The sequence below is a fragment of the Triturus cristatus genome, chromosome 4_2 (genome assembly GCF_964204655.1).
Source record: "Triturus cristatus chromosome 4_2, aTriCri1.1, whole genome shotgun sequence".
Lineage (NCBI taxonomy): Eukaryota > Metazoa > Chordata > Amphibia > Caudata > Salamandridae > Triturus > Triturus cristatus.
In genome coordinates this window covers 328955811-328978051 of record NC_140586.1, presented here as the reverse complement: position 1 = coordinate 328978051, position 22241 = coordinate 328955811, and the positions used below count along the sequence as shown (strand labels likewise).

Sequence of the window (22241 nt, the reverse complement as noted above, 5' to 3'; positions counted from 1 at the left end):
GATGGCGATAGTTTTGCAGATATGGCGCTCTTCTGCTCTCTCCCTGTCACGCAACACAGCGCATTACCTTGTGGTGCTGCACTGCGTTTTGTGTCAGCTTTGTAAATCTGGGCTTATATGTGAAAAGGGATTGCTCTCACTGCCGTTTCTCATTTACCCTACGTGCCCATGTAGCCAGGTTTTGAGGATATACTCTTCAGATAAATTTGTATGTAGTAAATCTCAATACAAGTCATCTTCATAGCCCTGCTTTCCGAAAAATCTGGCATTGATTTAGCTCTCTCAGGCCTATGCTGCAAAGCCCTGATGAAGAGGCTTGTAGACTCCTTCAGCAGAACCGATGTAGAGGAAACAATATTCCTGCTGGTCTCCTCGTTGGCAGCAAAGTGTCATCAGCACGGTCAATGGCTCGCTGGAAAGTGTTCCCATATTTAAAAGTACTTTTGCACTCACTACTGTAACTGAGGCTTTGCTTTAATCATCAATATTGCTTCATGGAACTGTGATTTGTGCAGCAATAGATCCTAAATGTGAATGTCGGATTCTTGGGTAAATCTTTGTTATTGCCTAAGTTCTAGAAGCTGTTGAAGAGGAACTTGTTCAAGAATAACCTGAAAAAGGGCTTTGTTTTTGGAATTAAATTATCTAGCCAACTTAGGAAATGTATATATAGGCCCTAATGCAATGAAGCTAACATAAAGGGTCAACATGGTTCATCGCTTTTTAAGGCCTGGAGGTGCTCCCCCTGTGCACTCAACTGCGGTCATACAAACTGTTGACTCAAAGCTGCTGTCTAATATCACTCAAACGATGGGTGTCTTTCTGTGGTTAGAACATTCAATACTGTATTCTCATGTCTCTTTCACAGGCCACTGAATTGTGGGTAAAATACTATATTTTTTTCAAGAAACCATTATGGGCACGGCTGGAATCATGGCATCCAGATCACGTTTTACCAATTGACATTCTCTTGCTAAAAGAAAAAACGTAGGCAGGAATGCATTTGTGTTTTGGCCCACCACTTTGCCATAAGGAGTCTTTTCTATAGGAATTTTTCACCTATCAGGGGCAGCTCCTCCGCTAAGGTGGAGGAGCGCTGCCCCACTGTTCTCAGAGCAGGAAAAATAAAATGATAGTAACGTTGTTGGTATCATTTTATTTTTCGTAAGTCTGGGGCTAGGTTAGGGAGGGGCGGGCCTGATGGCACAGGGGAAGGAGGGGTTTGCTCACTCCAAGTGCGCATGATGGTTTGGCCGGCCGTCTTCGGCCGGCCAAACAGTTATGCGCACTTTGCATGTTCAGGCTGTAATGCACAGCCTGGTTGGGAACATGCACGGGCTCCCTGTCCCCGTCGGCACTCAGACCAATCACATTGCAGTGTTGTGATTGGCTTAGGGGAGCCTGTGTGCTTCGGGGACCTGCCGGACAAGTGGAGAGACAACGGTGAAGAGATGGCGGTTGTGAGGAGGTAAGTTGTTTTTTTTGGTATTTTGTCCCCTTGCCACACCTTGTCCAACCCCATTCCCTGATAGCTGCTACTGCTTTCTATGTCTCCCATATTCGTGGTTTTATCAGGATCTGACCTCAAAAGGGGGTTGACAGAGTGGGAATCTGACCCAGACACTTTCCTCTGGTTTTACATACCAACATACCACAATTCTTTCTGTGTATGGAATTTGCCATGCTATGAGATAGTACTAGTTGTTAAGGGTTACTATTGGTGGAATAATGGATGTTGTGTCATATCTGCCCTGTGCTATCAAGATGTAAGTAGGGTCAGTAGTAGTCCTGGGACATGAGAGGCAGCCCACGAGAAACAAACTCATGAAGATAACTTTTGGGAGTATGGAGGAACTGTGAAGTTTGGGGAATCAAAATAGCTGCAGTGTGTTTGGATTAAAAAATATACAATAGCTTGGTATGGCTCCAAGACAGCATGTTCAGTATAAAACCAATGTAAAGCTTGATTAGAGCTAAAACACTGATCTTCAAAATAATGTCTTGTGGTCAGGTCCCAATAAAGAAAGGGTCAGCCTCATGCTTTGACATACAATGTGGCATTGTGATGCTGCTGAGCTATGCTCTGCACATGATGGGATAAACAAAGTGAGGGATGGAATGCCTGAATTATTCTCAGCCACTGGTAATTATTTGGGGCTGCATCCCAGTCCATTGTCATTTTGCACACTATGCCACCTCGGTTTAGATCCAACTATACGTAAATCAGTCTTGACCCTGCTCCAATGGGAACAGTGAAGCTCGAACTGCTAAGCCAGGTCTTCCCTGAACCAGACTACAAGCAACACACAACTCGTTTCATCCTAGTTATGAGCTTATCAGCCCGACATAGCTTGGTTCCTGTAACACGGTGTGCATGGGACCCACTTCTGGGCATACCCTTCACACTTAGGGCATTAAAAAACAAAGTGATGGATAGAATGCTTGAATTAATATCAGCCACTGGCAAGTGCTCTGGGCCACTTCCCAATCCATCATTCCTCGCCCAACATGCCACATCAGCTTGGACCCAGCCATATGCAAATCAGTCTTGACCCTTCTTAATTTGGAACAGTATAACCCACACTGTCAGGCTAGGCCCTCCTTGAACAGGAACACAAGCAACCCAGGACCAGTGTTGCGCTTATAATGGTCTCATCAGCCAGGTATAGCTTAATTCCAGTGCACAGTGAGCACAAGACCCACGTCTGGGCATACCTATCACACTTAGGTCATCAACTAAACAAGGTGATGGGTGGGATGCTTAAATAATCTCAGCCACTGCTGATCGCTCTGGGCTACATCCCAATGCATAATTTCTTTCACCTACCATGCCACCTCAGTTTGGACCCAGTCATATGCAAATCATCCTTGACCCTTCTCCAATTAGAACAGGCCAGCCCGAACTGCCAGGCCAAGTCCTTCCTGAGCCAAAACACAAGCAACCCAGGACCAATTTATTAGTATTTTGATTTTGGAAAAAAAATGAATTTTAGGATCTACAGGTCTGCATCAACTAGAATGAAGTTAAAACTCAAAGGACTGAAATGTATGTTTAAATATAATACTGATAAGGTAAACAAAGGAAGCCCACCCACAAGATGCCCTACAGTGAAAATTGTAATTGTTTTGTAGGAAAGCGCACTGCTGTCTCCTGGCACTTTAGGTAGCCCATATCCGAACGTGAGACAGGGCCCTTCCTGACACATGTAGTGACTCTAACATGACTCCTGCTTCCTCCCAGTCTGTAGCTCTTCTTTCAGAGGCTCCGTTGGTGTACGGGATGGGTGAGGCAGCTTTCATTAGCATGGCCGACTATAGACCGAGGCGAAATTTCAGTTATGCCAGTGCAATCGCACTTAAGCTCTCGTAATTTGGCGAATTTCTGTGTTACGCTTGTTCTGTGAACTTCCTGAAATTACATTATTAAAACACATTTGCAAAATGGCACAGGGACAATGAGAGCGACCTGAGTATGAGAGGCTGCAGTGTGGTTTTTGCGGAAAATGCATGTTTATGTCAAAATTGGGCGGGAGGAAGCATTTTGAGCTAAAATATAGTGTCAAATGTGGGTTTTGCATTTCTCCAAATTTTAAGTAAATACGCAAATGAAAATGATGTACATTTTGCACACCTCTGGTCGACAAGAGCATGAGTCCGAGGCCAAGAGGCTCAATTGTGGCAGAGCACCAGCTCTCTGCACTGGCAACAGCGCCTGGAAGGTTGGTGGTTCCTGGCTTTGTTCTTTAAGCAACACTTACAATGCAAGAGGAAGGCTTTCCAAACACGTCAACAATCATACTGTGGCTCTCAGGCCTCTGCACAATCCCTTTGTGTTATTTAAAGACCACAGCTCGGTGCTGTACTTTATCTGTCGTCTCTCAACCCCTCTTATCTTTTGCTCTACACTCTCTATCCCTACTTTACTTCCTTACCACTTACTCTTTTGACTCATCTCCTCCCCACTATCTTTCCATAACTCGTCTATTCAAACCTCCTATCTGCTCCTCCTTCATTTCTTCTGCTTCATTGTTTCTTCTGTTCCTCATACCCATTTACTCTTACCTTCTGTTTTTTTCTAAATCTATTTTCTACTTCCCCTTTCTTCATCTTTTACCTTCTGTCTCTTTTTACCTCCATTTCCGGTCTCCTCTTTCCTCTCCTTCCTCCCGAATCCAACTGTCTTTGCTTCTCTCATCCTCAACCCCTCTTTGCCGCCTACATCCTCACTCGCCTACTGTTCTGTCTCTCCAATGCTCGCATACACTTTATTTTTTTCTGTTCTGCTCAGTATCTTTCTTTCCATCCCCTACAGTTCACTCTGCTGCTTCCGCTTCCCGTCCACTATTCTTCGTGCAACCGATTATCCCTTAACTTGGCTTTCTCTCCTTCTCCTTTGCGTAATATCCTTGCCGTTTCTACCAGCCCCTCAGGTAATGTTTGCTTTACACACTAGCGGATAAGGGGGCATGCGAGGGCACCGACCCCACTGTGCAATCACTCTATCACTCAGTAACCTGAGCGGGGTTAATAACCAGGCCCTCCTGGCTATGCCCTCTTCTGAGAATCCGAAGATCTAAAGAGAGAATTTCAAAAGGCCAGATGCTTTGACTAAAAGCCAGCAGTGCGCAGTGGTGCTGAGTCAGGCACCCCAAAAGAGATGCCATGGCTGAAAAGTCCTCTGATCCCTCCCACTGGATAAAGCTAAAAGTGTTTTTGTAGGATGTAGGACACAGCTCCATATGAAAGAAGTCTGCTTTTTGAATTTGTTTGCTGTGTTTTGCACACTGTAATAATATTGCTAAGATGGGTTCTAATTCCCCCACAGAAGCAGCGATGCAAAAAATCACCCGGAAAAATGCTGCCAGTTTTTGTATTTTTTTTACCTGAGCCTCTAGACAGCCTCATATCTCGCTTCGTGTTCCTCTTAAAGTGACTGCATGGAAGTTGGTCTGCCGTTTACGGATGATCTGCAGGCAGCCTTTGTCTATATGCAAGTTGACCTCACAGTAAGCGAAATGCTGGCACATAGGTGGCTATACTTGGGGGCATATGTACAAGCCCCATCGCCACACAACGTCACTTGTAGCGACGTTGTGGTGGCGATAGGGGCTGCGCCTTATGTACAAGGCAGCATAAAGCCACTTAACGCGGCTTAACGCTGTATTGTAAATAAGGCACCCTTTCACACTATGTTTAGCCTGAAAGGGGCGTGCAGTGGGTGTTTAACTGCAACACCCATTGTATTTGATGCTGCCCCCTATGTACAAGGGTGGCGTACATAGGAGGCAGCGCAAAAATTAAGACCAGGAAAATCCTCGTCTTAAGTTGGCAAAACGAGGAGAAATGCATTATTTCTCCTTGTTTTTGCTTTTTCCATGTTTGCTGCCTTGCGCAGCACACATGAAAAAAGCAAAATGCCATGATTTGTTTATGTACAGGAAGGTGTACCTTCCTGTACATAAACCAACCTTTCAAAAAAATGCCATTTTGTCACTTTCATGAAGCACACATGGAAGTGACAGAGTGGCATTTTAGGATTGTTTATGTGCAGGAAGGGACACCTTCCTACACATAAACAATCCTCCCCTGCACGCAGACACCCTTGCCCTATGGTGTAAGGGTGCCTGGGTTGGCGCTAAGTTGCTAAATTTAGCGCCATCGCAGGGGGAAATGCAAGACTGCACCACATTTTTGTAAATATGGTGCTGCCCTGCGTTTCTTAAGTGGCGGAGCGTGTCGTTAAGCCAAGGAGGCTAACTCCGCACTCCGCCACTTCCTTGTACATATTCCGCTCTGTGTAGCTCAAATGGCAGGGCCTCTCCCCATGTATTGCCCATGGGCATCATTTTGGATTAGGTCACAGTCAGTATCGGTCAACTGTTACCAACTCCTGATATATTCCTTACCGAGCTAAACGGTTTCTGTTACTATAGAAAGCGATCCTTAAGTCTTTCCTCCTGTTTGCAAAATGTGATGACCCACCCTCTTCTGAAGGGTGTCTTGGAGTTTCTTACCTAAAATATATGTTTCTAAGCAAGGCCTTGCCTTCGCGAAAAGGGTCAGGCTTATATGGAAATGTATTTTCTCATTTTGCTTGGGGACACCCAAAATCAGAATAATGCGACTTGTCTGCAATTAAGTCCAAGCATTTCCATATAAATATAGTTAGGAAAAAAAGAGAATGTGAAATAGAAAGTCAGAACAAAGGGGACACTCCAAAAGGGGTTTAAAGAGGGTTAGGTTAGGTTTTCGGAAAGGGTAAGGGTCCAGGTAAAGGTGAGGTTGTGTATTTGCGTTTTTTGCATTTGGTAACTGTTGGGTTGTGTTTGGGAACCTTACAGTATTAGTGAATCACTGTAAAAGCAGCATTTATTATTTTAGAAATTGTAAAAAATTCTCTCTTTGCGTTTACATTTATTGCCAGTTACATGTACTGAATCAAATTTCGAACTAAGGGGCACATGCATGAAAGTTGCATTTTGCGATTACCAAATAGCGATTTTTAAGAAATCGCTATTTTGTAAGCGCAAAATGCAATGCAACCAAACAGGCAGCAAATGGCGATTCTCTAATTGCGATTCCTTAAGAATCGCAACCGCGATTAGGTAATCGCTATTTGCAATTGCGACTCCGTTCTTTTCAAATGGTCTTGCATTACCTAAATTGTGAATACCTATTTGGTACTTGCAAATTAGGTAATGCAAAGGCAAGGGTGCCCGGGGGCCTAATGTCCCCCCTGAGGCGCCCCTAAAAAAAAAAGGTGCACATGTCAGGCACACACATGCCCTTGGGGCATGTGTGCACCACATGGCACTTTGACAAATGCAGTTTTGTGCATTTTTCAAAGTATGCACATGGTTAACATCAACTTGAAGTTGATGTTAATTAGCGTTTCCTAAATGCACAGTTCGCATTTAGGAAAGGCTTCTTGCATGTGCAATAGGGAATCGCAAATTGCAATTCCCTATTTGCATTTGCAATTTAGGGAATCTAAAAAAAAATTGCAATTACCTAAATTGCGAAAGCAAAAAACTTTCATGCATTGGGCAAGGTCATCTTGCGATCGCAAATGGACGATTTTTGCAAATCGCAATGTTTGCGATCGCAAAATAGCTTCTTGATGCATGTGCCCCTAACTGTTTCCGACATTTTTAATTGGACTTTTGGTATTTCTAACTTTTACATTCCGAATCTCGTGAAAGAGATTGCATTTGTCAGTTTATTCTTATCTCGGGTTTCTGTAATCCAGCACTCACCGCCTGTACCTCTTGCAGGGAATTAACCCTTTGCTACTCATGCTGGACATTACATTCCGGGACCTTGAGGTACTGTAACACCATCTACTTTGTGCTGCACAATAAAGAATAAAAGCAGCAACTGTAGTGTGCTAATATATATCTTGTTTCTTTAAGTGGGTCTTCGAATGGCTGTGAGTCACTGACGGTTCTGTATTTTTGTAGAACTTTCCCGCTGGTTGCCCGGTGAGGGTCAGTTATTACTGGTCCTTCGCCTGAGCAGCGGTCCTTAGCTGTGGGTCTCTATAAATGGACTTGTGGAATAAACTACTTTACTCAGATGCACAGATGATAATATACAATAGAGCACAAGTTCCTCTTGATGAGGATTCCATTTTTTACATGTCTCCTGGGCTTGCGGCTGCCAGGGAGGTCGCTGCCGACCGTGCTGCACGCCTTGTGTTCGCAGCAGCAGGATTTGCCCAGCCCCGGATGAGCATCCAGGCCGTTGGGGGAGCACCTGCTGGGCTGTGGCACAGTAGTCTGCTGGGTGCATGCGCTGCGGTGCTCGGCTGAAGATTGAGGCCACGGCTCCTCCAGTGCTGCCGTAATTGAATGATGCTGTGGCGCGCCCCTGGGGGCGGCTACGGCCGATGCAAGGACTTGCTTTGGGGCGCTGATGCCCCCTGCAGTAAGTTGACAGCCTTCTCCCTCCTTCCTAGTGTCTCTGCTTGTCATCCCTGCATGTGGCCTACTAGGGACAATCTGTGGAGTCCGCTCTCTGGTGGTGGGCTCTCTCGGTGTGACATGGGGTCCCCCCCTTGAATATGTGTATATCTTATGACTCTGTGGCCACAGGACAGGGGCATAATCTAGGGAGGTGCAACTAGCTCCCACCACAAGCCCTGGTCCGGTCATGGAGGTGAGAGGCTGCAGGCACTTTTTTCCTGTGCCCTGCCTCTGCTGCTAGAGTGTATCCTTACCGCAATGGAGTGAACTGCATGGGCTGGTCCATACATCCGCTCCTGAGACCACTGTTGTGTTGCCCCGAGTATACCACACTGTCGCCGACCTACTTACTCCTTTTAATGCCTGGCATTGGTCATGGTTCAGAATGGGTAACACCAGGGCCAAAATTCCGCAGTCACTTGGCCTCACCCACTCTCAGTCTAACCCATCAGGCAGCTCCTCCATGATGGCGACTGAAGACTGTATAGCCCCCACGTTGACCGCCCCTCCATTTGACAAACTTGATGTCATTCTGTAGGAGATTCGCAACTCTAGAGATGCCATTGAACAAAGACTTCGCACTATTGCCACTGATCTCAGTCTCCTTTAGGGTGATCATCGTAAACTGGTAAGCAGGGTCAAGACCACTGAAACGGCCCTATCATCACTGACATCCTGGCAAGCAGAACAAACCTCTATCATTGACCAGCTCCGTAAGCAAGTTACTATGATTCATGAACAGATGGAGGGTGCTGCAGGGCGGGCGAGCCAGAATAACGTTTTCATCATAGGCATGCTGGAAGAGTAGAAGGCCCTAATGCCACTCAGTATATGGAGTAGAGACTGCGGATTGTGGTGGTGCTGAGTGGCTTATCGGAGCTGTTCATGGTCAAAAGGGTGCACCGGGCCTCTGCACGGAGACCACCTCTGGGTGCGCCACCAAGACCATTTGTGGCCCGTATACTGAACCTCAGGGAAAGTGATGTCATCCTCCGGTGTGCCAGGGAGAATACGCCCAACACAGTGGACAACGTACAAATATCTATGTTCCCAGACTATTCGCTCACTGTCCAGAGCCAGCATTCCTCTTAGCAGTCAGTCAAGAAGCAGTTGTGAGCTGTAGGTCTGATATACACCCTCATATTCCCAGCCAGACGTAAATTACCCCATGACCATCAGGTTCTCTTTTTTGACACACCGTAATCTGCATGGGATTGGGTGAAACAGCAGTTTCCCAATTACGATAGGCCGGAGGGACCTGGGCAGCCGGCACCTAAGGCTGAGTGTGCCCTCCGAAGCTCCACCATGGCCCTGCTCTCCGCGGCAAGCCCTGGAGGGTCAGAGGGCTGCACTGGCCTCAGTGAATTCCATTAGAGACCAACATTCGAGGGTCTTCTTCGGCTCTTCGCCTAGTAGTGCCTCTGACTCTGACTCATGGGGCAATATGGTGGTGTTCCCCTCAGTCACACCACAGACAGCCAATGGAATCCTTTGATGACTATTGTGAGGACCAGTGCAGTGTGCTGTCTGCCCCTCATCCTGTGGTATGGACTGCAGGATGGCCTCTTCTGGAGATTCTGACTTGTGAACTCCATGGGCCCCCACGGGCTGGCCTGGTGCTCCTCCCGGTGTATGCTGAGTGTGAATTTGTGCTGCTTGTACATTGACACTGCTCGTGTATGTGAGCCCCCGCTATAGATATCTTTGACTTATTTGTTACTTGCAGTTGTTGATTTCATGCAGTATTGCATTATGGGTTCCGGGGCCCTTGGAGCTGGGAATGTACCGGACTCTTGATGTTTCTTTCTTCCAACCTGTTCATCTATGGCATGTCCGATGCCACACACCCCAGCAGCAAATGCACCCCTTGTTATTTTGTTCTAATGTTTTTCCTACAGTTTGGCCAAACTTTCGTTCTTCCCTGGACCTTGTACTGGGCTATTGTTAAACGGTGGATGTAATCGTCACCTGCTGTTCATGTAAATGGTACTATTACACACTGGGTGGGGTGTGGGTACATACGCCCAGTTGTATTTCACAATGCTGGATACTGAATGCAAATATAACATGATAACTTGGAATATCGTTTAGTTTTGTTTAAAATCTTTATCCGATCTATTAAAAAAAAGATCATAAAAACACAAGTTCATCATATCAAACCATTAAAACCATAAAACAATTTACAATCATGATTTTAAGTAACCTTTACAATGATTCAAGTCAGCGTGCCCATCGACTTTCTTTTTCTCACGCAAGCCCACAAAAAAGATGCTACTGAAAAACAGATGTACTGATTGGGTAAAGACTTCAAACAGTACAGTGCCACCCTGCATTGTTTAAAGTTTTGAAGTTTTAAAATGGGTAATATAAAAACTTCTCTTTCTCTGTGCTAAAATTTACAAAACAGTACCTAATGTAAGTCAGTTTGGGGTGAGTAGTATGGTGTCGGTGCAGAAGAGTTATAGGATTTTAGTGTAACTGCACTGTCGCAAGGTACACATAGTTTATTTGCAGGAGACACATCTTACTACCTCTGAGGCCTTTACACTACATAAAAAATGGAGTGGTCAGCTTTTTCATACATTTTACTCAGCATTCGCACGAGGAGCAGCGATCTGGTTGCACGCAGGGGTCCCCTTTGCAGCATTGGACACTAGAATTCATATATATGGCCGCTATGCTTTCGCTAGGGGTACACTAGATGGGAAGCCAGTGATACTTGGCAGTGTTTATGCACCTAATATGGAGCAGGATGTTTTTTGGCACACTTGTCCCCACCGTCCTCACGGATTGGGCACAATGTTCCTGGGTGATAGGATGGGATTTCAATGCTATTCTAGATGTTCACTTGGGCACTCCCATCCCCCCTCCCTAGCATATGCTCTGTCAGGCAGACCAGGGCTGTGCAACAATGGGTCACAGGGTGGACCTTGTCTGATGTTTGCCGCAGTAGTAAAACTAGTATGCGTGAATATTCATTTTATTCGCCCCGACATAAATTACATGCACGCCTTGATGGAGTTCTTTGCACTGCACCTCACCGAGGATGTGTGACTCACGCGTCATACCTGGGTAAGGCGCTGTCTGATCATAACCCTCTAAAATTCACACTATCATGGGGTCGGGTACAAGCTCTTATGAACCACTTGGCAATTTCAGCCTCAACTTCTGGAGGGCGGTATCCATTAAAACCAGTGGTAGGGGCCCAAACAACAGCCCTCCTTGACATTTCTCACATTGAGAACAGTTTGGGTCCACAGGAAAAGTCTGCAGCTAAGGATGAGGCATGTGGGGCTCAGTTGCAGAAAGCAAGAATTAATTATGCTGAGATCCTTGAGTGGCTGCGAATTATCAGCTTTGGGGCTGATATGCAGAGGATGCACACCGAGGCTGTCAAGTCGGTGTACTGCTGGCACGTATGATCAGACCACCGCTTTCACCCATGTCTATCCTATCAGTACTCACGCCTCAACATAATCGTGTAACTACCCAATTGGCTATTGATGTGGCCTTTCGGGACTGTTATGGTAATCTTTATATTGCGCTCACCCCTTGCCACCTGACCCAACTGCTCTTCGTTCATTCCTGGAGCCTTTTTCTCTGTCTAGGGTGTGGAATGCAGATGGGGGGGGGGGGGGGGGGAGTTGGGCGCTTCATTCACTCAAGGTGAAATTCGGAGTACCATCAATGAACTCACTTGTAACAAGACGCCGGGATCAGATGGACTCCCCATCATATTTTGTGCCACCTTTGCTAAGCAGTTACACCGGCTTTATAAAGCATCACTGGAGGCGGGAATACTGCCCCCAACCAGTTAGGTGTTGGTCACCTATTAAAGCCAGGCAGACCCCCAGAAGATATGACCTCTTACCAAGCCTTGTCCCTTCAATACTGAATATAACATTTTGAGCAAGGTGCTGGCACACCGTCTGCTCCTTCTCCCACATTTGATACACGCTGATCAGTGTGGATTTGTTTCACTCCATAACACTTCACTTAACATACACCGATTCCATCAGATCATGGATGTTGCCCATGGTCAGTACCTGGCAGCTGGATGCCTATTGCTACACCTACAACAGACCTTCAATACCCTGGGGTGGGATTTCATGTTTGGTGCCCTAACATGTTGGGTTAAACTGTTGTAAACTCACCCCACTGCAAGGGCTAATGTGGGGCGACATATCTCCTCTTCATATCCGGTGTTGCTCGGCACTAGACAGGGATGCTTGCTTTCACCACTGCCGTTTGTTCTGGTATTTGAGCCTCCTTAGCAGCTTAGGCAAGCTGCACAGGGATAAAGAATCCCCCAAGATCCAATGATGCATGCCATATCGTTGTACGCTGATGATATGTATTGTATGTACGGGATCTCCAGGCAGGTCTTGAAAAGAAAGAAAAAAAACAAAAGAAAGAAAGGAAAAAGGAAAAAAGAAAGACGGAAAGAAGAAAAGAAGAAAAGAAAAGAGGAAAGAAAGAAAAAAGGAGAGAAGGAAAGAAAAAGAAAGAAGGGAAGAATAAAAGGAAGAATGAAAGAAAAAAGAAGGAAAGAAAGAAAGAAGTAAAGAAAGGAAGGAAGAAGGAAAGTAGGATAGAAGAAAGAAAAAAGAAGGAAAAATCAAGAAAGAAAGAAGGAAGGGAAGACAGACAGGTTTGAGAAGCAAAGAAAGAATGAAGGAAAGAAGAAAAGAAAGAAAGAAATTCAGATAACGTTGCAAAGTTTGAGCACCATCTTGAACCCATATTCAGAGATCATGTGAGCTGCTGGTATGGTGTGAAAAAGCAGCCACAGAATAACAGCCATTTTAAAAGGAATTTTCAACGGCACTGGCAAGAGACAGCAACTGATAATCCAAGAATGGGCCCTGTGCTCATATCTGGTATAATGGTATAACACATCCTGTTATCACACCAGGATCTACAAACAAAGACAACACTAAAATAATAATATAGTAAAAACAAAAACACTGGCACTGAAGGGAACTACCCCAAGAGAGGATGTGCTTCTTGTGTATGGCGAAATGCAGCCTGTGCAAAGAAAAGCTATTTCAGAATCTTTGTGATGTGTGTTTTTGTAAATCTTTTGGATGTCCAACCTGGAGAAGGAGTTGCTCCTGGTAGTGCACATTGCAGCAGATACATTCAGAAGCAAGGCTCTATGTGTGACAAAGCCTGAATAAAGCCTTGTTACTTACCGGTAATTTTCATCCCTCCATCAGTCCATGTCTTTCTCGCCACAGTCCTTCCGTTTAAGTTTATCTCCATTCATGCAAAACATAAGAACAAAACTTGACTTTTTCTTCCCAATTCCAGTTGGCCCTTATCCATTTGAATACAAATACCTCACTTCCTGGAAAGGACTTCCTGAAATAATTTAGCAATGAAAAAAGGTTTTTGACCACCAAGGAGAGGAAGATGGGAACCCAGGACTGTGACAAGGAATACATGGACTCCGATTAATGAAAATTCCCAGTAAGTAAATCGGCATCACCTTATCATCCATCTTCCTATCACAGTCCTTACGTATGAGTATATAGCCAAGCCAAGAAACTGATTTTGACAAAATACATCACAAATAAAGCAAAACAAGTGAATTTAATGCAATGACCCAAACATTACACTGCAGGAGGACCCACAGAACTCAAAACAGCAGCGTGAAAATCAGAGGATACATCTATACCCAATTGCAAACAGTAATGTGTCCTAAACGTGTGGAGCAGAGCTAGGTGGTAGCAAAGCAAATGTCGTGAATGGAAGCCCCCTTGAATTCCAACCAGGAGGCAGAAACACTGCTATTAGACCTCCCAGGAAAAGACTCCGGGACAGGTTGGGCAGTCAATTAACAGGAATGAGAGATGGCCAAATTAATTAAACTGGCCAAAGTAGAGAGAGAAGGCTTGAGACCCTCTTCACCAGACCATGGGAGACAAACAAGGCATCTGAATTGTGAAACACAGCTGTGCGTTGCAAATACACAGAAAGAGCACTATGTACCTCAAGAGAATGTAAACGTACCTCCACCTCAGACACAGGAGAAGGAGAAGAAAAAAATTTAGGCAAAACAATATCAGAATCCAAATGAAATGAGGAAACCACCTTAGGGAGAAAGGTAGGACTTAGAACGCAGCACCACCTTGTCTGGGAAAAACCTTAGGAATGGAGGGGAGGACATCAAACATGCAATCTTCCCCACCCATCTCCTGGAAGAAATGGCTATTCAGAAACACAACTTATGCTGACAGATGCTGAAAGTCGGCAGACTCTAAAGGATCAAATGGAGCACCCTACAAATCTATCAGAACCAGAGGCAAGTCCCACAATGGCACTGGGGAACAAACAACAGGACGCCTCAGAAAACAACTGCACAGCAAGCAAGCCACCAGAAGGCAACAGACAACACCCTATACCCACAAAAAGCCAGAACAGTCTCCCACTGGCTAGGGACGGAAAAGATAGCCAAGCCCAGTTGAAAACCACCCCAAAGAAACTCCAATACAGCTGTAGGATCACAAGAGGAAGAGGACAGACTCTTGTCCCGACACCAGATGGAAAAAGTCAACCATAAGCCTTAATAGTAGATGGCCACTGGGACTGTTGGATCTGTGCTATAACATTCAAACACTCTTGCTCTAGGAGGGACTGTTTCTCAAGTGCCAGACCACAAGCATTCAACCTGCAAAATGTGTCTAGAAGACGAAGAGGCTGACGCAGGGCAGATGGATGGATCGACAACACCCAGTGTGGCCAGACTGACAGATGAAGAAGACAATGGAATCAAGGGCTCCTTGTCCAAGCCGGGGTAATCAACAGAAGCTCTGCCTGGTCCTAGATCATCTTCTGAACCACCCGAGGGAGAAGAAGGATGGGAACAAATAATACAGAAGACTCCTGGACCAGGGTACAGTCAGGTATCCACTGCCTAAGCTCTCAAACAACGGACCAGACTGCAAAACTGGGGAAGAAGGGCATTACCTTCTGTGGCGAGCAAATCCAGCCATGGGTGACTGAACTGAAGAAGAATAGAGTAAAACAGTCATATCCAGACACATCATCACAAAGGATGGAAACCGCAGACTCAGAGCATGGGCAGGGCCATTCTCCCTCCCCGGAAGGTAGACTGCCAAAAGAGCCAGAAGATGGGACTCGGCCCAAAGACAAATCCTCCAGGAAAGGAGAAACAGAGAGGGGCACCTACAGCCTTGCTGATTCAGATAGACAAGGACAACTTAGTTGACTGTCTGAACACACACAGCCATGTGCAACAATAGGGTCCAAAAAACAAAAAGGCCTTCAGAATTGCCGCCAGCTTTTTCCAATTGGAAGGCTGAAGCGTCTCCACCCACGTCCACAGCCCCTGTGCAGCAAAACCCCCCAGAGTGGCACCCCACCCTATTCCACTGGCATCAGTCGTAAGAATGTGTACAGGAAGAGGAACCAATGAAAAATCCTTGTTCAAATGAGGGGAGTCCAGCCACCACTGAGATCCCTGATGATCTGAGGAGACACCGGAACCAGAGTCTTGTACTCCCGAGACAATGGGTTCCAGTGCCTCAGGAGATGGTGAACAAGTGTATAAAGGTGCATTCCCATGGAACAAGAGCCAAAGTAGGGTACATCTCCCTCTGACCGCAAAGCTAGGTCCTCACCAATGCAAAAGGCACGAACAAGGAGAGAGGACAAATGGGAGAAGAGACTAACACAACGGTCCTCCGATACAAAGACCTCCCCCAAGTCCATTCTAAAGCGGGCCCTGATGAAGAGCAATTTTTGGGACAACTGGACCTGGGAATTCTTCCAGTTTTTCAAGAAGCCATAGTCCTGCAATAGGCTTGGTCACCCTGAGAACCAGACCTAGCAATAGATGTCCGGCTCCTACCTGAACACAGCCCCGCCCTGATGAAGACCTTCCCATAAACACATCATCTTGGTTCCCCCCCCTTAATGAAGGTTGAAACTAGTTGGCTCTTATTATCAAGAGGTCAAGAGCAAACAAGGACAATAACACGCCAAACAATAGGCGTCTTGAACTGGAGTGTATAAGCCCGAGAGTAGAGTTTGAAAACAGTCTCTGACCTCTGCAGGACCTTGTGAATAGACAATATTGAGGACATAAAGGAATAAAGGTCCCAATCCTAGACACAACTTAGTAAGACTATAAAGTTCGGATGAGAATTTTCTTCTTTTGAAAAATTGAAAGTATCATTACAATTGTGCTTAATATTGTTATATATGTTTTTTATGTGTGAAAAAAACTAATTGTTGTTAGTGATACAGCATATGTATGTGGTGTAAATATTGTTTTTGTCAGTTGCTTTTGCCAAAACATAGAGGGTATGTTTTAATATATTTTGTGATAGGATCCTTCAATTTAAAAAACTGAAAGAGAAATAGAAAATAATTGGAGCCCAGAGTTAATAAAAAAGGACTACTGTGGCAGATGTAAAGTCTCATTTATGGTTTCAGAGGTATTTGCTTGTTTAAACCCTTTTATCAACACAGCACACACTTAACGACCGCCAGGCTTCATGTTTCATGAAGCTCAGTGGCCATGAAGTGGGTGCCATGTTGCTAAATAATGCCTCAGGCTCCAGGCCGTTTCTCAGCTCTTTTCATGAAGCTCAGCAGGCATGAAGAGTGCTGTGTTGCTAAAACAATGCATGTCCTCGCTGCTCTGACGGCCCTGTAAATCTTTCTTTCAATATAAACATGTCTGCCGTGAAACGTTTTTTCTGTTTGCAAGTACCGACCGACTTAAACGTTATCAAGGAGGCAAGCACTGAAAATATTCCAGTTGATACAATTTTCCAAAATTTTACCCCACATCTCTTGTGCCTTTTTTGACACCCCCTCATCATAACTGCTATTGTGCTTTCAACCCTTATCTTTGTTTTTTCTCTTCGCCCCTCCCTTCACCTCCTACTCTCGACTATTTCTCTTACCATTTGCTCCTTTCCTCCTTATCTCTTCTTCTTCACCCTCGTCCCCTCCATCTGATACTTCTTTCAACACTCACAAACCTTTCTCCCTGCCATTTTGCCCCTCCTTTCCTTTGCACTCCTTCGGTCCTCTTTATCTCTCCTACCTTTTTCTCTCCCACTTTTTGCTCTCACTTATTTCTAACACCTTTTGCCTGTCCTTCCTTTATGTGTCTCTTACTTCCTTTCAATCTTTTCTTCCTTCTTCTACTCTTCCCATCCTCCTTTCTTTCCCAAATCACTTTCTCCCTTTGATTCCTCTTCCCCCTCACCCTGCAACCCCTTAACCTTTTCCCCTTATTTCTCCCCACCCCGTTCGCTCCTCTTCTCCCAACCTTACTCCTCCCCCCGGTATCCTGGAAATTACCATTTGAGGGACAATCTCCAGCCCCTCATGCTAGAGGAAGTGGAGGCTAAGGGGCCGGGCATCCTCCACTGCCCCCTCAGTAGTGTTAGCTGCATCACCACCCCCACCTCCAATGTCAAGCACATTCCTTTCTTTAAGAAGGTAATGCCCAGGCCAGCAGAGGCACTGCTGCAAGCACCTGAAGGAGGGGTAGTATCTCCTCTAGCATGCACCATGCAGGGCACAGCGGTGTGTAGCCATGTTTGTTGCTTTTAGTGTAATGTTTTCACTGGAAAGCATCCTTTGCAAAAACACAGACTCAAAAACAGACCGTCCAAAAATATCTCCACACAAAAAGTCGACCTGCACTTAAATCCCTGTCAAGCACATTTCCCAAATTATAAGCATAAATCATCCACAAATATAGTGCGCATACATTTATCTATTTCTTGATACTGTGCATCTCGATCCCAAGAGGAATCAGATCACATGGTATGATAAAGACAGATAACTTCTCTGTACACACAATTCCATTATTTCCTACTAATATGTTATGTTATGTTATGTTACTTGGGTATGTGTTTAAGCGCACGTACACCAGCAGGTTTCTTGGCGCTGAGATTCTGAACAGGGACCTGCCAGACAAGAGAGCCACTAGTTATAAACCAAAGTAAACAGCCATGTTTTGAGCTGATCCGAGTCCCACCGATGCGTTTGTGTTTGAATCTGGGAACCATCAAAATATTCAAGTGCATTGATCTCAAGGTACACAGGGGAGAGTAGTTACTAATTCGTGAAGAGATAAAATTAGGTCCTGTTCCCTGAATAGCTCTAAAGAGAATGTCGCCAGTTTTAAACATAGCTCTCTGTTCCACTGGAAGCCAGTGGAGATCTTTTAACAGTGGGCTGATATGACATCGTCTATCCTGGAGATGGATGATTCTAGCTGCTTGATTTTGAATCATCTGAAGACGATGTTTCTGCTTTTGAGGGAGGTCAAGATAGAGCGCATTGCCGTAATCAATCTTAGATAAGATAAGTACAATCACTATTTGAGTGCAGGCCTCTTTGCTGAAAAAACGTCTAATCTTGCGCAGCTTGCGGAGTTGGACAAAGCAAGAGGAGGTAACTGACCCAATCTGGGCAGTCATGGAGAGACCTGAGTCAATGTTGAATCCCAGACTCTTTATCACTGGTTTAGGGAGTGGGATCGCCCTAAGTTCCAGAGGCCAATGAGAGGGTGTCCAGTAGCTGTACTTATTACTGGGTATGATTATCTCAGTCTTGTCAGAATTTACTTTTAATTGATTATCCATCCAGTTTTTTATGTACAGCATGGAATTCTTAACGAAATTTTGGATTCATCTGAGTTCTCCAGGGAGAAAATTAGCTGCGTGTCATCAACGTAGTTAAAAATCTTTACCCCCATCTGCCGAAGGCTGGAGATCAAAGGCCGCATATATATATATTAAAAAGGATATTTGAAAGAACGGAGCCCCGCGGGACACCACAGCTCATTTCTACCGTATTGGATTTAAAAGGGGAAAGCTACACAGACTGTTCACGATCCTCTAAAAAGGATCCGAACCACTCCAAAGCTGGTCCCCCGAGACCTGCTGTGGCTATACGATTCAACAGAATTTTATGGTGCACGGTGTCAAATGCCGCAGATAGGTCGAAGAGGACCAGTCAATGCCTGCATGTCTTTTAAGGTCATCCATGACGGACGGAATCACAGATTCAGTGGAATGCCCGGGGCGAAAGCCCGCCTTGTGGGTATCCAGAAACATGGTTGCTTCTAAGAAAGTACTGAGACAAGTAGCTACATGAGCCTCCAGCAATTTAGCAGGAAAAGGGAGTAACGATATTGGCCTATATAGTTCTCCAACTTTTTCGGATCCATACGCTGCTTTTTTTGCATCGGGATGACCACTGCTTCCTTAAAGACTAGCGGTACAGTACCATGAGACAGGGACAGATTAAGAAACTCCAAAATAGTATCAGGGAAGGCCCGATAAATTATCTTTAGTATATTAATAGGGCAGTCTTCCTTGGGGGAACCTGATTTAATCTTCATAACAAGGTCTAAAAAAAGTTTCCTGTCCAATTTAGGAAAAATATTAAGGGAAGAAGAATTAGAATAGGCCAGGCTGGCTTCTGTACTCGGGTTATTGGAAACAATGGAGTGTTCAATTTTCCTTTTAATGAAAAAAGAATTCAAATCGTTACAGAGATCCTGGGTAGCCGCGACAGACGGAGTCATGCGGTTGGGATTTGATAGCTCTTTCACGACCTTAAAGATTTCTTTGGAGCTGTTCTCCGAAAAGAGTACCTTATTCATGAAGAAGGTCCTCTTAGCCTCCAATATGGCATTTTTATACATTTGCAATTTTGAAGTGTATGTCATTTTATCCTCCACTAGATACGATTTACGCTATTTCAGCTTGGCGAACATGAAGTTTTTGGATTTTCAGTTCCTTAGTGAACCAATATCTGCTTAGCTTCGTGACCATGCCTCTCACACCCATGTGGTTTTTTGCCAAAGTGGAGAGTGGGGTGACCTTTTATTGTCCTTCGTATTCACACAGCACTTTGCTACCGCTGGTGGTCCTCAAGCACTGTGCAGACGTTGTGCACTTGGTTTCTACTTATTAAAGTGCATCCTTTCTGGGAATCATTGGATGTTGCACGTGAGATCCAGAGGGGATCGCCATTGTCACTGCAGACTTGACACCGTGCTTAATTTGTGCTGGTGGTTGCAGGTAGTCCTCAAAACTACAAAAAGGTATCCCGCCTGTGGTTACAAGGAAGAAAGTATGTGTAGCATAAGGCACGGTTGGAGTGTCTTTTTTAATAGACCCCTAGTGGGAAAGCTTAACTAGAGATTGCAAATCCCTCACGTTCTCCTTGGTCAACAAAACATAGGGTCATAGGACCATAATAGTCCATATTACCCATTCCCTATTTTTTAGCTTTCCCCACTGCCTCCACTAATAAAAGGATACCTTGGAGAAGGCGAGGGATTTTTAATCTCTAGTTAAGCCCCCTAGTCACCTTTAAAGCTAAGTGCTCCCTGAAATATGGTTGAGCCCCCCCTGACCTTTAGGAGTCAGGGTGAACCCGATGATGAAGCATGACACTAATATAGTGTGTGAGGGTGAATATAAAAAAATGATTTTTTTCTTCAGCCATACGGAGCTACCTTTCCCACTAGGGGTCTAGTAAAAAAGCCACCCCAACCGTTCCTTATGCTACACATACTTTCTTCCTTGTAACCACAGGCGGGATACCTTTTTGTAGTTTTGAGCTTTAAAGGGAGGACATATCCCCCACTACTCTTCAACCGTCCAAACCATATATCCGTTTTACGGCCCCAGAGAGTCAAATCAATGCTGTTCACGGGGAGGCGGCCCTGTGCCGATTTTCACTGCTTCTCCGTTTGAGGCAGTCAATGATACCATTGAGGGAAGTCTTAACCAGCGTGCCACCTCCCTTCAGGGAATATTTCAGTAGGTTACTCTTGCCTTCATTTTTGATTGACTTCAGGTCAGGCGTTTGAAATCCAGGTTTATTAGACATTTTGTGTGGCACCTGGGTCCCTCCAACATCAAGCAAGGCCCCTCTATGGCCACCAAGCATTCAATGTCAATCCATGCAGCTCATTTTCAAACACTGCTACATTTTTCACTATTAAATTGTAACATTTTCTCATGTGCTCCCTCAGTTGGCTGAGTGCTCAAATTCTCTGTGGGCACGTCTGTGTTTGATAAAGAAGAAAAATAAATAATTTTTGGTCTAAAGTACTTTTATGATCACTTTAAGAGAAACAATTATGAACCTTCACTTTCAGAAAGTCCCCGGAAATATTAATTGTGAAATAATTTAGAGCTCAACTGCTATCACCAAAAATGCAAAGCTGTCCAAACAATTACATGGCACACAATTCAACTCCACACTACCTAATTCGACACCAAACCACATAATACGGCTCAACAACACAATTGCTAAACACACCACCTAGAGCCAATCCACACCTCAAAACTCCACATTGTGTCACAAAATTCAACAGCACACCACATAATTAAACTAACAAGTGGTATTGACCAGAGAAAATTTATCCAAATATAGGGAAACCACAATGTCCTGTATTTCTCCCTATATATAAGTACTGGGGATTTGTACAAAATTGTAAGGCAGGGCCTCACGCACCACCCTGGATGTTCTGCCTCATCATCAGCCTGCCTCACTCACCAGGGAATGATCTGGGGTAGTGGAGTATGGGATCCAATACAAGAGTTAAAAATCTCAGGCACCTTCCCAAGGTATTCCCTTTATTTTAAGAAAGTCCTAGGAGATGGTTGAAAAGAGAGAAATTGTGATGCCCTGGGGGCCAATTTACCCTGCATACGCTTGATCAACACGTTTCAGCCTTGCGCAGCATTGGCCCTTGACTGGGGTACCTGCTTTCGTCAGGACAGGGATCGCTAGTGTCATAACACACTGGATAATCACATTCACTCTAAACCAGCCTACATACATACAGTACCCAATTATGAATGTCAACTGGGAAATGTTCGCCTGCTCTCTGGTCTGTTGGTGTTCCCTAGTCTAAAATGAGACGGACCCATGGATGCGCTAATGTAGGGGAGCCTTTTTGTCATACCTTCGTCAAAGGCTCCCACCGTGCTGCCACACCTACAGTCATGAATACTGATGTATACAAACTGAACTTATACATGTCTTTCATGTCCCAGTATATCCCCTCCAGATAATGGTTTCACGCACCTTGAAATTCCACAGGCCCCCGAGGCTGTCGTTGCCTTCAAAGCAGGTGGCATCTAGGTGGACTTCCAGGCAGCACTTGAGGGCTGCAAGCCCACTAATGCCGGCCCCGATCACCGCAACAGTCTTCACCATGGCTACCGGTCCTACAACGAAAGAGAAAGTGCACACCAT

General features: G+C 45.1%; 1 protein-coding gene across 2 annotated transcripts in view; it reads right to left on the bottom strand.

Moving 5' to 3' along the window:
- LOC146833814 (flavin-containing monooxygenase 3-like) overlaps positions 1 to 22241 on the bottom strand; it is a 197047-nt gene that overhangs the window by 109021 nt on the left and 65785 nt on the right. For both annotated transcript variants that reach the window (XM_085601699.1, XM_085601698.1), the window contains one exon: positions 22071 to 22213. In XM_085601699.1, the coding sequence (XP_085457825.1) occupies positions 22071 to 22202 (132 nt within the window). In that variant the 5' untranslated portion in view covers positions 22203 to 22213. The remainder of the gene's footprint in view (positions 1 to 22070; positions 22214 to 22241) is intronic.